Source organism: Dermacentor albipictus, chromosome 3 (genome assembly GCF_038994185.2).
Source record: "Dermacentor albipictus isolate Rhodes 1998 colony chromosome 3, USDA_Dalb.pri_finalv2, whole genome shotgun sequence".
NCBI classification, from domain to species: Eukaryota; Metazoa; Arthropoda; class Arachnida; order Ixodida; family Ixodidae; genus Dermacentor; species Dermacentor albipictus.
Window position 1 is genome coordinate 120,096,257 of NC_091823.1, and position 14,746 is coordinate 120,111,002.

The following is a 14,746-nucleotide window of genomic DNA, read 5'->3' on the forward strand; positions in this document are numbered from 1 at the left end:
CGCATAGCTGCGCTGCGGTTGTACAAAGATACTGTGGGAAGACGCTTGTGGAAGTCACCACTTGTGGGAAGACGTGTGGTTTATGATCTTCCAGATTCTTTATCACTCGTCGGTCAAACAGAGACGAAATCACTGAACGCGGCTGGTCCTATCGATCCTTGTTCGAGCGCTGGCTCCGACCGCACGGCAGGCGGAGTTGCGTGCTCATGCGCCACTTCGTTATCGTCGATTAAGACGCCGATGCCTCGCCATAATAGAAACATCGGTCAAAAGTGGTCACTTTGTTAGGTATGTTGAGATGTGCACTGATGTTACTTGTGATAGTGAAAAGTATGAGTTGTACATTGGCATAAGTTAATCTGAAGTCAGTGCATGTGTTTGAACGGCGAAGATTAGTGCTAGTTGGTTTTCCATTTTAGACTGCGTGGTACAGCGCCAAGTGGGACAGGGGACACAGGAAAAGTGCTTTTCCTCGTTACTTCCTGTGTCCCCTGTCCCGCTTTGCGCTGTACTACACAGCATGTGTTTGCCCTACGCCTCCTAGGTCCGCGTTTTTCTCCGGTGCTACGAGTTCAGTCATGGAACACGAGCCAACACGATCTTACATATGTTGAATTCGTGAGCCCTCCAGTCGAAGCGCATTAAGCTTTAGCGAGCTCGAATCAGTCCAAGAGTCTATCAGGAAGAGGAAACTAGAAAAATGTTTCCATAGGTCCAATCGAAGCAGGTTGGCTGTCCATGGTTTTGATTAAACTGAGTTCTAGTAAAGCTGGCTAAACCTACTTCCCACAGAGTGACTCACGGTCAGACATGCTCTGTGAATATGGAGGGCTTATGGTTATTCTGGCTATTACCCAAACTCCGCAAACCAGTGTTGGTCTTCTGCTCAAACCTAGGCTGTGTGCGGTATTCACACGCAGCTATCTACTATGGTGGTCAAACGAAATCCGGGCAGTGGAGCACGTAGACGAAACAAAACACCAAGTTGGAGTGCGCGCTGTCGGCTAGTCATCGTGCGCACATATAATTTTCACGCAGAGTGCGATTCTAGTCGTTCTACTGCGACAATGCAGTTTATGTGTTGGTCAATGTACTTAAAGCGTTAGCATTCTTAGGGTACTTCAGCAACTTTTCGGGGGGCTATCTATCTATCTATCTATCTATCTATCTATCTATCTATCTATCTATCTATCTATCTATCTATCTATCTATCTATCTATCTATCTATCTATCTATCTATCTATCTATCTATCTATCTATCTATCTATCTATCTATCTATCTATCTATCTATCTATCTATCTATCTATCTATCTATCTATCTATCTATCTATCTATCTATCTATCTATCTATCTATCTATCTATCTATCTATCTATCTATCTATCTATCTATCTATCTATCTATCTATCTATCTATCTATCTATCTATCTATCTATCTATCTATCTATCTATCTATCTATCTATCTATCTATCTATCTATCTATCTATCTATCTATCTATCTATCTATCTATCTATCTTTGTAGCTTGCCTTGTTCCCGCCTACCTAAGCTACTGGGTAGTAAGTGGTCGAATGGGTAGCCTATGAGGCTGCTGTGCTGAGGTAACAGGTTTAGAAGTCAATGATCAAGCCAACTTGTGTCACTGAGTATGTGGCATAGTGTACATACGTACCGCTCTCCAACAAACCTCTTTCACGCCGACATGGGTCATTGTAGATGCAGGACTGGTAGTTACCGCTGTTCGAAGAAAAATTTGACGCTGGCTGGGGGTACTGGGCATGTGCCACTCGGTCTGTGCTGGTCTCCTATGAACCTCTTTCATGCCAACATGGGTCACTGGGTATGTTCCGGTAGGTGTGCGCTGCTCTTCAACGAAAGTTTTTGACGCCAACTTGGGTAATTAGGTATGAGCCATAGGGAATGTACCGCCTCACTATGATAAAAGAGATGCCTTAAATTTATTAGATGCTGAGCGGAATCGAAGCCACGTCACAAGTATTCCTCAAGGACAGCAGCCCGACGCATTAGCAGACTGCGCCGCAAATGCCCTGGGTATGTGCTGCTCTTCGATGAACCTCTCGCAAACTTACATCACTGAGTAAGTGGCACTGAGTGTGTGGCAAGCGAGGGACCCATTCTAAGCGTTAGCAGGCACCGGCGCGCCACGCTTCTCGTCTCGGAGGCCAGGCGCGGACATCTTGGCAGTGCCCCTAGATGGCACGGCGTTTGCAGAAAGAAGTGCGAGAACGGCCCTGTTGCCGCATTACGCGATTCTCAGCGTGCGCACGCTCGTAGGCAAGCACAAAAGAGGAGTCTGACTGCAGTGCAAGCCTCATGCCTAACTCGTTTCGAAGCTGGCAATACGCTTTGCCGCTATATTTAATGCTAGCGCATTATCGTCTACAGTCATCATGAGATGGGTTCTGCCGCAAATTTTTTTTTTTCCCCTCTATTGCGATAGTAACTCTATGGACACTTCAGGTGACTTTTGATCGTCGTTCATACCGTGGCGTTCCGTATAAAGTGCAAGTGCGATAAAATCGCTCCCGCGCTTCGTATGCTGCGGATGTGAGGGAATGAGCGCGAGGGTGAACCGATAAGGATGGTGGCTTGATTCGTGACGCCTGCTGACGCGCGTAAGACAGTGGGGGGCAGATGAGGGCGTGTCTCCTATTCTATCCCGGCAATGGCTGCGCGTGCCGGCACTGAGCGACCGTGCGCGCCATATTTAGGAAGTTATTTGCAACGCGTGGTAAATGTGGGCGAGCCAACACGAACGGAAATTCGCTCGCCGCTGCTGCCGGTCTCCATCACGCCAAAGTTCTGATAGCGGTTGTGCGCTGTCACCGTCTATTCATGTTTGCCTGGCTGCGCGTGACACCACGATTGTTAACTTAATTAGTAAGGCAATGTTGACTGCAATTTATATGCACGGTAAGTCTACAAACTTACTTCATGTAGTTGTTTAATGCTTTATTATCGCTACGATTGCTTCGTCTTTACGGGGCAATTCCATCTTTCTCTCCCCGCCGATGCAGCCCTGATTGCCACTTGCCGGTGCCGTTATGGCAGCTAGCACCGTTGCCACTTGTGCTGTCCTTGCACTGTGCCACTATTTCTCATTACTCAAGTTACAATTATACGGTGAGAGCTCTTTGCTTGCGGAATTAAACAGAGCGATGTGGGTCGGAAAACTTAGCTCGTATCAGTGTACCGCACTGCGCGATCGGCAACAGAGTTAGTCGCCATGACGCTACTTGTCAACGGGGCCGCGGCGACGGGGTAGAGAACGTGGTAACCTAGAGATCGTCTTTTTATTGAAAAGCGAGAAGATCAAGAAAAAAAAAAGGCAAAATGCTAGACTGCAGTGGATTTATATAACACACGCGATAATTACAAGGGGGCATTTTTCGCCAGCCCGTTTAGAAGCGACTGCCAATAGAAATCCCCATCAACATAAGCGAACGCATGGCTCCAACAAAATCCTAGCATTACTATTGCAGCATAGAGCGAGTAGCCTCAAACTCGGCGTGAAAACCATGTACCGGACGTTTCATTTTAACGCGGGCAGAATTTTTAAACACTCCCTGTTGCATTAAGGTCATGCACAGCCAACGTGCCTCGCTTAAACGCATAGATACTGCCGATACCGATGAAATCCTCGACTTATTGGGGCTCGCTAAAGCTTAAGGGACATGGACTGGGGTTCTCATGAATTCAACATTTTATAAGATCGGGTTTGTTGGTATCCCATGACTGCACTTATAGCGCCCCCACAGGCACTCAGTTGCGATTAACTTGTACCAAGGTGCCGCTCATCTTTATCGCTAGAACCAGCAACTTCATGATTATCTGGGCTCAAGCACCAACACACCTAATAAAGTGACGACGCTTGAACAAGGTTGCACGAGTTCAACGTAAAATTAGCCAGAGTTTGTTACTGAGCAAAAGATGCAGTTTCATTTCTTTGTGCAAATATTGCTTGCCTCTGAGAGCAATCTAGCTCAAGAAGTAGGATGCTCCTACATGTCACGGGTGATCTTTAAAAATTCTGCTCATGATAAAATAACGCTGTCTGTCTAGGCAAGCGAACGTGCATAACGATGACTGCCCGACGGCGCCAATTCTATCATTCGACCTCTTTGCTACATTGAGGCCACGCGTTTCGCTGTTCGCATTTCATTTGACTATTATAGCACATTTTATGCAACGCCTCGAGTCTCTAGGCCATGAGCTGCGCTAGACTTAATTCGCACCACTTCTAGGTGATCGCCATCCTTTGCCGGGAGGCTGAGGAAGCTGGCAGAAAAAGTGACTACGATAACGATATGCCTGTTCTTATCCGTGGCTTTCCGCCTGGCGTCTCTCCGCGCGCCTTTGTCCTCGGCTGTTGTCATCAAACCCATAGCCGCTGCGTGGCCGACGCCGACAGGGATCAAGAGTATGAATGTTAATTGCGCTTCATTAAATGCAGGTACGAGAACAGAAGTATGCTGCTTTATAGACCGTGCAACGATGCAAGTGCTTTGAATACGTGCGAGGTTGGCACAGGTCGGCTGCCGCTCTTGCTTGTTTCGACAGTCAACCATTAAGAGGACGTAAGAGGTCGTTAAATTCGGCACTTGGCTGTGCTGGAAATCGAATTGTAGGGCTTTCGACCACATCTGACTTTTTAAACTGTACCAGATGTTGACGCTAGGCGAGTAGACATTTCTATTCTTCCTCAGTTCCCTCTTTCCTGGTCGTCACCCACCAGCTTCCTCTTTCTTTCTCGTTCCATCAGCGCAAAGCAGCTGGGTACAGGAGTCTATCTCAGGCCAACCACACTATACTGCTTACCATCTTTTCCACTCCGTCTGTACCGACAGCGTGAGCAAAAGTGAGCTCTCAATTTAACACATTTTTGTGTGAGCTGTGCAGAGAACAAACCAAACACCTGCGGCCCAAATTTAACTAAGATTCCAAATATTAAAAAAAGCTTTTTTTTTATACATTGAGATTATGTGTGTATACGGTATGTATGTATAGATTATGTGTGTATGTCTCTATATGAATTGTGTATACGGTGAAGAATTGATGAGAGAGATCTAGACACATGTGGGTTCACCACATGCAGGCAAATTTCGCCGTTGATCAAGAGCTTTCTAAAAACAAACTCACTCATGATGCCGTCGTCTACGCCGGTGAAGGCGCAGTGTTTTTTATTTTATTCTACCCATGAATACAGCTGCGCACGTGAAATCACGTGCATAAATACTTATGAAATATCTCTGCAAAAACATTAAAATAAAAATAACATTGAGCACCATTCTAAAAGGCTCTCTTCGGCGAAAATCACGAAAAGCGGACAAAATATATAATATACAGAAAAGGCCAGCAGTGCTGCTAGCTTGCTGCGCATATCACAGACATCTCTTTGCTTGAAGCCTGTTCAATGCTTCAAGCACTTATTCGTGTGGGAGCACCGAGTTACCGAACTGTACGGCTTTGTAGTGGTAATAGAAAAATAGAGCTCCCTCTGTTCACAGCCCATCTGCTTGGTCTTACGCTCAGCTAGGTATTTCCGACACAGGACAAAGAATCCATGGTTCAGTATCTACTTATCTGGCGGCAACATGTTTCAAAAGGTTCACAAAATGTAACTGAGTAGTAAATACATCCAAGAACTACGCTATACCAGAGTCGACTTTCAAGACACTTTGATTATATCATTTGCTATGCGACGCAATTACTATGAAATATAATGTACAGAACATAGCAAATCTTCTGCACTTCGCCAAGGCGTGATTTCATGACGTTTTCGGACACTCCCACAAAGTCAACAAATTCTCAAGCCCAATTTTCAAAGTTCGCTACCGACACCAACATTATTAAAAGAAAAACAAATCAGCAACAATCATGCGGCAAGAAACGAGCACTTTGAGGCACTTGTCGCTTAAGAGCAAACCGGAATCAGTAATCTGACATTCACAAAGCCGCGGGGCTGACAGGATATTCATATCGCACCAACTAAAAGTTTCAGTGTCGCTTCAATACACACATAACTTTACACGTAACTCAGCAGGCAGCGTTCCCCAAGATGTCTCCCCATTCTTTGTTTAGCACTGCATGTTTGGCTGTTTACACTTTCCATTTTAACTCAAAGCCTAGGCAGTGGGCGTAGTGTGAGGAACCACTATGAGAGAGGTCGCAGCAAAAATCCCACAAATCTGGGTATTCTGCTGCAACATCCATATTAACCTTCTTACATTGAGCATTGGTGGGAAAGTTGTAGTTGGTTTCTGAGCACCTTCGTTGAGTCAATACACTAATCTGAGTGTCGCATACCATAGCGAATTCCAGAAGGCGTGGCGCAAGCGAGTACGCAGGCTTGAGTGGACGGTCGCAAAGATCTTTACACTGGACGGTTAGAGGGACGCACACTCGGCAACACCACAAAGAGCACCTGGTGTATTGGTGCGCCCTCTGCTGGTGCAGGCCGGCTGGTGGTCAACAAACAGAGTCACCGCACTGGGCTGTTCGTTGAGCGACGCGGCTGTCGTTGTCATTGGAAAGAGCCGCTGGCTGCGCGACAGGCCAGTTTTCTACCCGGTCAGCGACAGTACATTGAGCGTGGCGTCATGAGGTGTCTTTGGGCGAAGGACACACGACAAACATGGACGCGTAGCACGATGCGAGGGCACACACCAAGGCAACCGCGACGTACGACGCCACGGTGTGCGTCACCGAGAAGATGTAGCCCATGAGGAACGTGAGAATCACTTGGGACAAATACTCGGCGGTGGCCAGCAGTGCCAGGCACTGACCCACACCAGGCGTGTACCGAGATCCCTTGAAGTACTCCTGCGAAAAAAACGAAAAAGAAAACAGGAAAACGGCTATGATTCACTGAGACGCCTTTAGGGGAAAGAAAGTGCACCACCAGCTGGAGGAAATTCACTTTTCTCGAAGTGATGTTCGAATGATTATCTTAGTCCAGCGTCATGACTGACGTGCTGCACTCAGGACGGTCCGATCAAATTTGCTTCATTAATTAGTGGGGACACTTAGTGCTTCGCTATTCTATTCCAAAGCGCTAGAAATGGGGGCACTGCTCAATTGCTATGCACTGTAAAAAGTAGCTCCCGGAAGAGGATGAAAGAGAGGCGGCAGGTGTTGGCTGCTCGCGGATACACAACGTTGCGAGGCTTGATAGCAGTCGCTTGGACGAAACGCTATCTTTGGTCATACTTAAAGGAAAGTCTCTATATGCATGTCACTTTGTGCATCGTCATCCAGAAGCGCATTGTGAGACAGCAAACAAGTCAATGCACACGACGAAGCCGTATGGGACGCAAGCTTGCGGCCACTTGCGGCGCACGATGCTGCTTCGGCCTAGAGTTACTGTACGTGGCTCCCGCAGAGAGCCAAATACAGAAACTCTACGTCGTCCTGCTTGCATTGCTGTAGAGCTCCTGGTTACCAATCCATTTGGGGTTGCGTGCTCGTAAATGTAGAGCACATCTCTAGAGAACAGCAGGCGGACTCGCGATATCTCCCTTCTTGACGTACATTGTTGTGATGGTAATAACATATCGCCTGTGCTATAGTGTCCCAAGTGCCTAGACGCTAGCTGAGCCGTTCCACACAATTGTTAATTGTGATTATCCATCGTTAAGCTTTGTTCATTACGACATTATTAACTACGGTAAGATGGGATGAACGCCTGAGCTAGTTGGGAAGAGTTAATGCTTGAAAACAGGGCACGAAAACAGGACTAGGGAATCTTTCAGTTGATAGGTGTGAGACCAAAGTGAAGCGTTTCTCGCTCTTTAGTCTCATGCTTTTCCTCAACCTCCTGATGGGAAATAATTGCTATTGTGGGCAATCTTATCATACCGTCATCATGTTCTCTGCTATTTCGTGGAGTAGACCTGCTTTCGCGTTGTATTTTGAAACATTTAATGGTTTAAAGGGAAGCTGAAACACTTTTCGAAAAAAATGGGTTCTCTGCGGCATTCTACAGTTTTGAGTCCCCTGAACACGAATATCTCGTTCAAAAAGGGCGGAAACAAGCGCAAGCGGCTGTTTTTTCATGAAAACGCGCACCAGCGCCTCAGGGTATCGCGCGGACGCCGCTGTTGCCCGTGATTGGTCGGAGCCGCTGTGACGTCAGTGGCGGCAGTCGCCGGTCGGCGCCGCCGCATGCCGCCGTTTGAGAGCGTAGCACGCTGTTCTGTTCCGGCTGCATAGCTGAGTTGTAAGCATTATGGAACGTTCTCGCTGTCTCGGACAGCTTGTATTTTCGCCGTACATGTTCGGACCGACAGCCGATACGGAAAACGATGGCGGCAACGGCGGCAACGACGATGTTGAGTGTGCCAAAAGCGAGAGCGATGTGTACACCTTCTCGCGCGCTGGAAATCTTAGCTGTTACGTATGCTTTATTTTTTTTTCATGTAGCTGCACGTTCCAATGACGGGAGAAAAAATGCGCTAAAGTGTCTCTGGGAACTTGCTGCTGGAAGAATGCCGAAGCACTAACTTCTCATTAGATTGTAAACACGGGTACAATTCCGCGATGTCAAGCACCTTGCCGCTGCTTGTCTGAAGTCCCGTGGTTTTCTGAGCGTTGATACACGATCGCGAACATAAGTGCCGCGTTTCAAAGCGCGCACATGCACTGCTAGCTGCGAGGTACAGTCATGGAAGTTGCTTATCATACACATCCAGATCGAGATGGTCAGGGGGATTATATGTGCAATATTCAGAATATGGTTCGACGACTTTGCGATTGTGGCTCGATCAAGAATCGGTATGCGCGCTCCATTCTAGTGTTTACATAAAGATATTAGGCAGTTTTAGCACCGCCGTGTGGTAAACATGATAACTGCAACCGTACGTCGAATGTCACTAGGCAAGCCTATACTGAAATTTATACCTCAGGTGCAACGCTGTGGAAGCTACGCACGAAGTCCGGTTACCAAAATTTATTACTGCGCGCGTTTCCGTCTATGGTTCGCAGCGTGCCAGCGGCATTTGCTCGCGCGAGCATGCACGTGAAGCTGCCGCGACGGGCTGCAATTAAAGAATGCCGAAAAGAAAATTGATTTGAAAGAACGTGTTAGCAGCCGTATAAGTACACGGATTGTTTCTATGGGTAAATTCTTTTTTTTTCATTCAGAACTGAGCTTATATATGAAAAGTTTTCTAAAAAATCGGGTCAAGAAACACCGAACTTATTCTAAGTGCGAATGCAGCCACTGCAAGAAGTATCTCAAGCCTCCACAGCGTTGCACCTGATGTATGAAACGGAGTATAGCAACGCTAGCAACAACGCGTTTCCGCATTTGTCGTAAGGCTATCCGGCTATCGCGGAAATAGTCCGAGCACAGCACAGTTGATTTCGTCTCTCCTCACCGCACTGCGCTGCAAGCTTCTTGTGCTTCGGGAACCTGTGAAACACCACATCGTCTCGCCGGCGTGTGTTCGCGCAGCCGAATGCTGCACAGAACGAGGGCATGTTGGGCGCCCTTGGCTGTAGGCACTCACGCAGCACAGAAGGAAAGAACAGTTTACGAAAATCGCAAAACAAACGTGAGCGGCGGCGGCGGCAAATCTCTCGTAGCGTCGTTCAGTAAAGCGCAGGACGGAAAGAGGCATGCCAGCGCATGCCAGCACGCCGGTCCGGCAGCTCGGTCCCCGCCAGTGACGTCACTCTCGCCGGTTCTCTCCTCTGGTAACCTCCTCACCCGGCGCTCCGGGAAGCGATGGGGGCGTGTCCGCGGGGGTGATTTAGAAAGCGATTTCCGCCCCTTATATTAACAAAACGAAGAAAAAAATTTCGGAACCGTAAATTATTAGGTCTGTTCTTCCCAATCCCAGCAATTCATGGAAATTGAAAACCACTTCAGCTTCCCTTTAAGTAGGTTCCGAGGGAAACTACGCACATGCGGCAAGAGTAACAAAGACATCTGCAACCCTTATAGTGCAATAAGAAGAGAGAAAGGTCAGAAATGCAGCCGTGCAAGCAGTAATGCCTACCCAACTGGAGCGCCCACTGTATGCTTCCTAAAGTGCACGCACGTGACCCGGACGTGAATACAAATAGTTTGCTAGCGGAGTGGCGCCAATTTGCGGTCTGATGAGTGCTCCTACAAGATAATCAAAATGTACTGCAAAGGCTTCCCGCATGGATCAACAATCCTGCGACTCCACTACCAGATTTTGCTAGAGTGTCAGGGAGACCGCTTTTACGTTTAGTGTAAGATGAGGTCACGCGATATGAAGCGAGGCACAGATAGGTATTCACAAATCTACCAGCCCCATAACTTGCGCAGTTAGCAAAAGGATTACACCATCAATGTTTTAGCGTTGCCGTAATCGGAGGTGTGTAAGAAGATGTGGCTTTAAAAAAGGCACTTACCGGTCATGTTCTGCGCGTAACGAGCCCAAGGGCATGTTTGTGGAAACCCAGACACTCAACACATTATGACAAAGAAAACACAAGGTCAAGCCGCCTTCCCGGAATATAGGCTTGTTCTTTTATTATTACTTTCTTTTGGTTTGGAAGCTGGCGCCTGAAACACTCGGCAGCCCTAAATGCGGACTTTGCCGTTCGAAATTATGCCGTCGGTGTGAAAAACTTACGCGATGCGGGCTTCGCGAAAAGGCTGCAATTCAACTCCGTCTTAATATTGCAGGCAATGAAACGGTACAACACAACCCAGTACACGCATTATTACAGGTAGCAACATAAATACAGGTTGCGCACAATGAGTAGCGGTATAGGAAGCGAGTTGGTGAGCCGGAGCTAGAGCCAAAAACCTTGTGCTGCCCCGCTCGCACGTGGCCCCTTTTAGTCTTATGACGTCATCACAATCACCTCCTCGGAAACAAAACCGAAACTCGCTGTAGAGAAGCTACATTATTCAATTATTCGGGGCACTCTCAGACTCGATTTCTAGTAATTTGTTTAAAGTTAAGAGGTCTAAAATCTTCGCCTAGCGGAAGAAAATGAGGTGCCGAAAATGTATTGTCAATACTCCTTTAAGGTTACGTGATGCGGTGGCGATGCGACATCCTGCAACAAGCCGCTCGCAAAGCCAAGCTTACCTGCCTGCTTACCGGTTGTGCTCTGTGTTTATCACCCAAAAGAAGAAAACTGTGAATGAGAAGCAGTGACGGTTTCTACGGGGTATAATAAAATATAAAATATCCGAGGTCACTTAAGCACTTATGACGAGTCGCGCATGCGGAAGCATTAATGTTCATTTGAACACCACCGAGCGGTCCTTCGAGTTACGAACTCCTCGCGGGCAAGCCCGTGTGTTGCGACGCTTGGCGCGTTTTGATTTGGTTTTACTGGGGCGCAGTTAGAATGCAGGCGAAAGCTTCTGCGTACATGTAACGCGTGGATAACCCAGGCTTCCTAGCGTGAGGGTGACGTGGAGTCGCGGCGATGCCTCTCTTCCCTCATGCAACACCTGGCGCCCTATAGGGGCAGCGGGTGTTCCGTTTCGTCTGCTCTGCTCCGTTGAGGCATGGTCTTGACGTGGCATTACAGTCAATGGTAATTTAGGTGCCGTTTTTCGCTTGTCCACACGACAGACACAAGCTTGTTCGCTCAATGGGCCATTTGATGCTTTTGCGTCACTAAATGAGTTGCTTGCAGAAGTCGCTTGCAGAACGCAAGCCAAGGGACAGTTGTAAACCCGTCATGAGGTGAACGATAGCTGGTGATGCAAAATATACATTAGCCTCCGATATTACTATGAGATCTTGTATGGAATGCAAAGCGCGAGTGCCTGTAGACAGTACGTATAGCACCGAAAGTTCCGGTGACCTTCAATTGTTTTATATCCATATACTTATATACGTCCATTTATATACATCTACATCAATGTACATCATACCCATATGATCTCAACATATTGGGTTACTTATCAGAATATATACGTCTACAGAAAAACATTGTTAAAAAGTCGTTTTCGTTAGCGAGAGGTGCAGAATCAGGCCTCGATCAGAGATTCCCATTCCAACTACGATGCAAGTTTGCAATTTGTTTGGTACCGAGACATTCAGCGCTTGTCAAGATTCGTAAACGCTTTGGCGCATGCAGATCTTCTCCCACACCGTTTCAAAGCTACACTTTCGTTTCTTCTTCTCCAGAAAATGTCTCCGTGTTTTCTGTTTCAGCAGATGCAACTTTTTTTGTGTGTGCGTTACTGTGCATTGGACAGAGTAGAGAACGTTGGAGAAAATAAAAAAAAACGATATCTAGAAGCTGAGCCAAAACCCAAAGCCTTCCCAGGCTGCTTTTGACCTCACTTTGACGTTTCATAAAATTTTGACTTGCATCGACATACACTGATAAAAGCAATCAACGACACCTGAAGGCAGAATCAGGAGTGAAAGCTTCACCGGAACTCTAATCTTGATGCTTCACGTGAGTTGAGCAGTGCTCACTCAGCTCGCTCAAGCTATGCATCGTGGTACAGCGAATTGCGTTATGCAAAGCGCTGCAATTTTCGCGTCTAACCACGGGGATAGCTCAGCAGTCAGCACAATCATACTATGTTTTGCAGGTGCCGTATATAAGATGGCGTGGGCTGTTTCAGGCTACTTCTTACCTGGCTGTTCTCGCAGTAAAGGCACGCAAGAGCATAGGGAATGGAGTCGAGGGCGGCGGCTGCGATGCCCGTCAATGCCGACAGGGTAAGCATGCTGACCAAGTCGGTGAAGACGAGCAGGCCGGCCATGGCGATTGCGAACGTGCCAATGCCCAACAAAAGGCCAAAGCGCTGGCCGAAGCGACTCGTCACCCGCCACTGGATGGTCAGCGAGTACATGGATGCTGCGTACAAAACAAGTGAATGAAAACGGCATAGCGCATAAGAGTTTGACTACAAATGACGTCACGTGCAATGGTCGGCAAGCAGATGGGAGCCGTTTCTGGGACGAATTCTCACTTCACTTCAATTAAGCAGTCGAAACCGCGCAAAAGTGCATAGGCTCAAGCTTACAGAGAGACAGCTTCCCATCTTTCCTTTTTTTTTCTTGCTATCTTTCATTACAAGAGCAATTGAATTGTGCATGTAAGTTAAACTGAGCCATCGAGGCCATGTGGCCACTTATGCTCGAAATTGTGGGGGTATTCCTAGGAGGCACAAAAATTTGAGCAGAAACCAATTGACAGGAAGGATTCACAGTAGGTGGAATGGTTATCGAGGATATTAACCAGTTACAAGAGCTTTAACTATGAGTGCCGAGTGCCATGACGCAACACGAGGCACCTCACGGGATGGGCGCGGAAGAGTAAAAATGCATAATGGCTATAAGATATCAGGAGATCTGCATAACCTTGCAGAGGGCTTTATTTGTAAAGTAACAGTATTCCAAAGACCAAAGACCGGAAGAAATAATTGCAGTCTGGTTTCTTCTTGCTTTTTTTTACATTTCTAACCAATGGTTATTCAATCTGTAGTGAAGTGCATTACAACACTCTCTACGTACAAGGGTCTGGGTCCTAGCTAGTTGGTACCGCATCATTTTCCTTAAGGCAGGTCAAGCGCGCAAAGACACGAACGGCGAAAAGAAGACAGATTAGGCGCTATTTCCAACTAATTTTTCGTGCAAGAACCCCCGCATATATTCTTTCACCATTGAAGTCACGGCGCATGCACCACAACCAATGATAACTATATGGCTAATTGTGTGAGATTATGTCCCACCGCGCACGCTCATAACTACACGTGTCTGCAGAACGCTATGATTACACTATAAACACGAACTAGTAAAAGGTGTTGACCTAAAGATCGTCAAAGGAAAAAAAATGATCGGTATGAAATGCTAAGAAGCGCTATAGCGGGGTTGTGAGCAAAAATACAATAGGACACCCAAACAGCTGTAAACCCAAGGCATCAAAAGTTAATCAGTAGTTAATCGGTCAAGAAAGAGCAAAGAAAGGCGGGGTAGCAAAGAAGACTGAACAGAGATTCCGGTGCTCTCCATTTCTTAGTGTTGTAGAGACTCATGTTCTTTTTTTCGAGAGCGACACTGAAGAGGCACTGACACAAGAGCCAAGCCAATCGATGCACGATGCTTCGACAATTTCTCGGGCGAACTGTTTGCTATATCTTCTGATTACGACAGTGTGGTCTAAAAGCGGCAAACACCCATGTGTACTTGTGGCGCAGTGCAAGGCCATATTGCTGCCCGATTTATGCTTTAAGTTGCCGTCGTGTTCACGTAGGCGGTCAGTGATACGTCGGACTGTCTGGCCGATGTAAACACGTTTTCAACACGGAGGTATGTTGAAACGGCACCGCACTTGCATGCCAGATTGCCTGAAATTGGCTGGAAGTAGTGCCTTGTCTGTTCTTGCGCCGTCTGCGTCTTTGTGCACTTGACCTGCCTTAAGGAAAATGTCTACGTAATAATTTAATGCTTTACTATGGCTTCCGACATTGCACCCGAAAGCGAAAAACGGTGAAAATTCGCTGCTTAGAGGGAATAAATTACTTACAGGCAATGCAGTTGACTAGTAGTCCCCAAGAGCCAGCTCGAACTCCACGGTCATAGCGCGAACGGTCGTCATTACTGGCAGTCTCTTCGGGTCTTCCATGATATATAACCTGGACGAAACCACAGACGGGCTTAGAGAAACGTAAAGCATTTTGCAAAGTCGGCGGAACAAAATGGTTTTCTAGGTTTCCATCGCTTTTATGTTAATCAAGCCACATAAAGGAGTACGTCATTTCTACTAT

At 47.0% G+C, this 14,746-nt stretch overlaps 1 protein-coding gene across 5 annotated transcripts in view; it reads right to left on the reverse strand.

Moving 5' to 3' along the window:
- Positions 1-5,166: 5,166 nt before the first annotated feature.
- LOC135919483 (solute carrier family 45 member 3-like) overlaps positions 5,167-14,746 on the reverse strand; it is a 161,168-nt gene continuing 151,588 nt past the window's right edge. For all 5 annotated transcript variants that reach the window (XM_065453337.2, XM_065453335.2, XM_065453341.2 and 2 more), the window contains 3 exons: positions 14,506-14,614; positions 12,611-12,834; positions 5,167-6,843 (listed from right to left, as the gene is read on the reverse strand). In XM_065453337.2, coding sequence (XP_065309409.2) covers positions 6,619-6,843; positions 12,611-12,834; positions 14,506-14,614 — 558 coding nt within the window. In that variant the 3' untranslated portion in view covers positions 5,167-6,618. The remainder of the gene's footprint in view (positions 6,844-12,610; positions 12,835-14,505; positions 14,615-14,746) is intronic.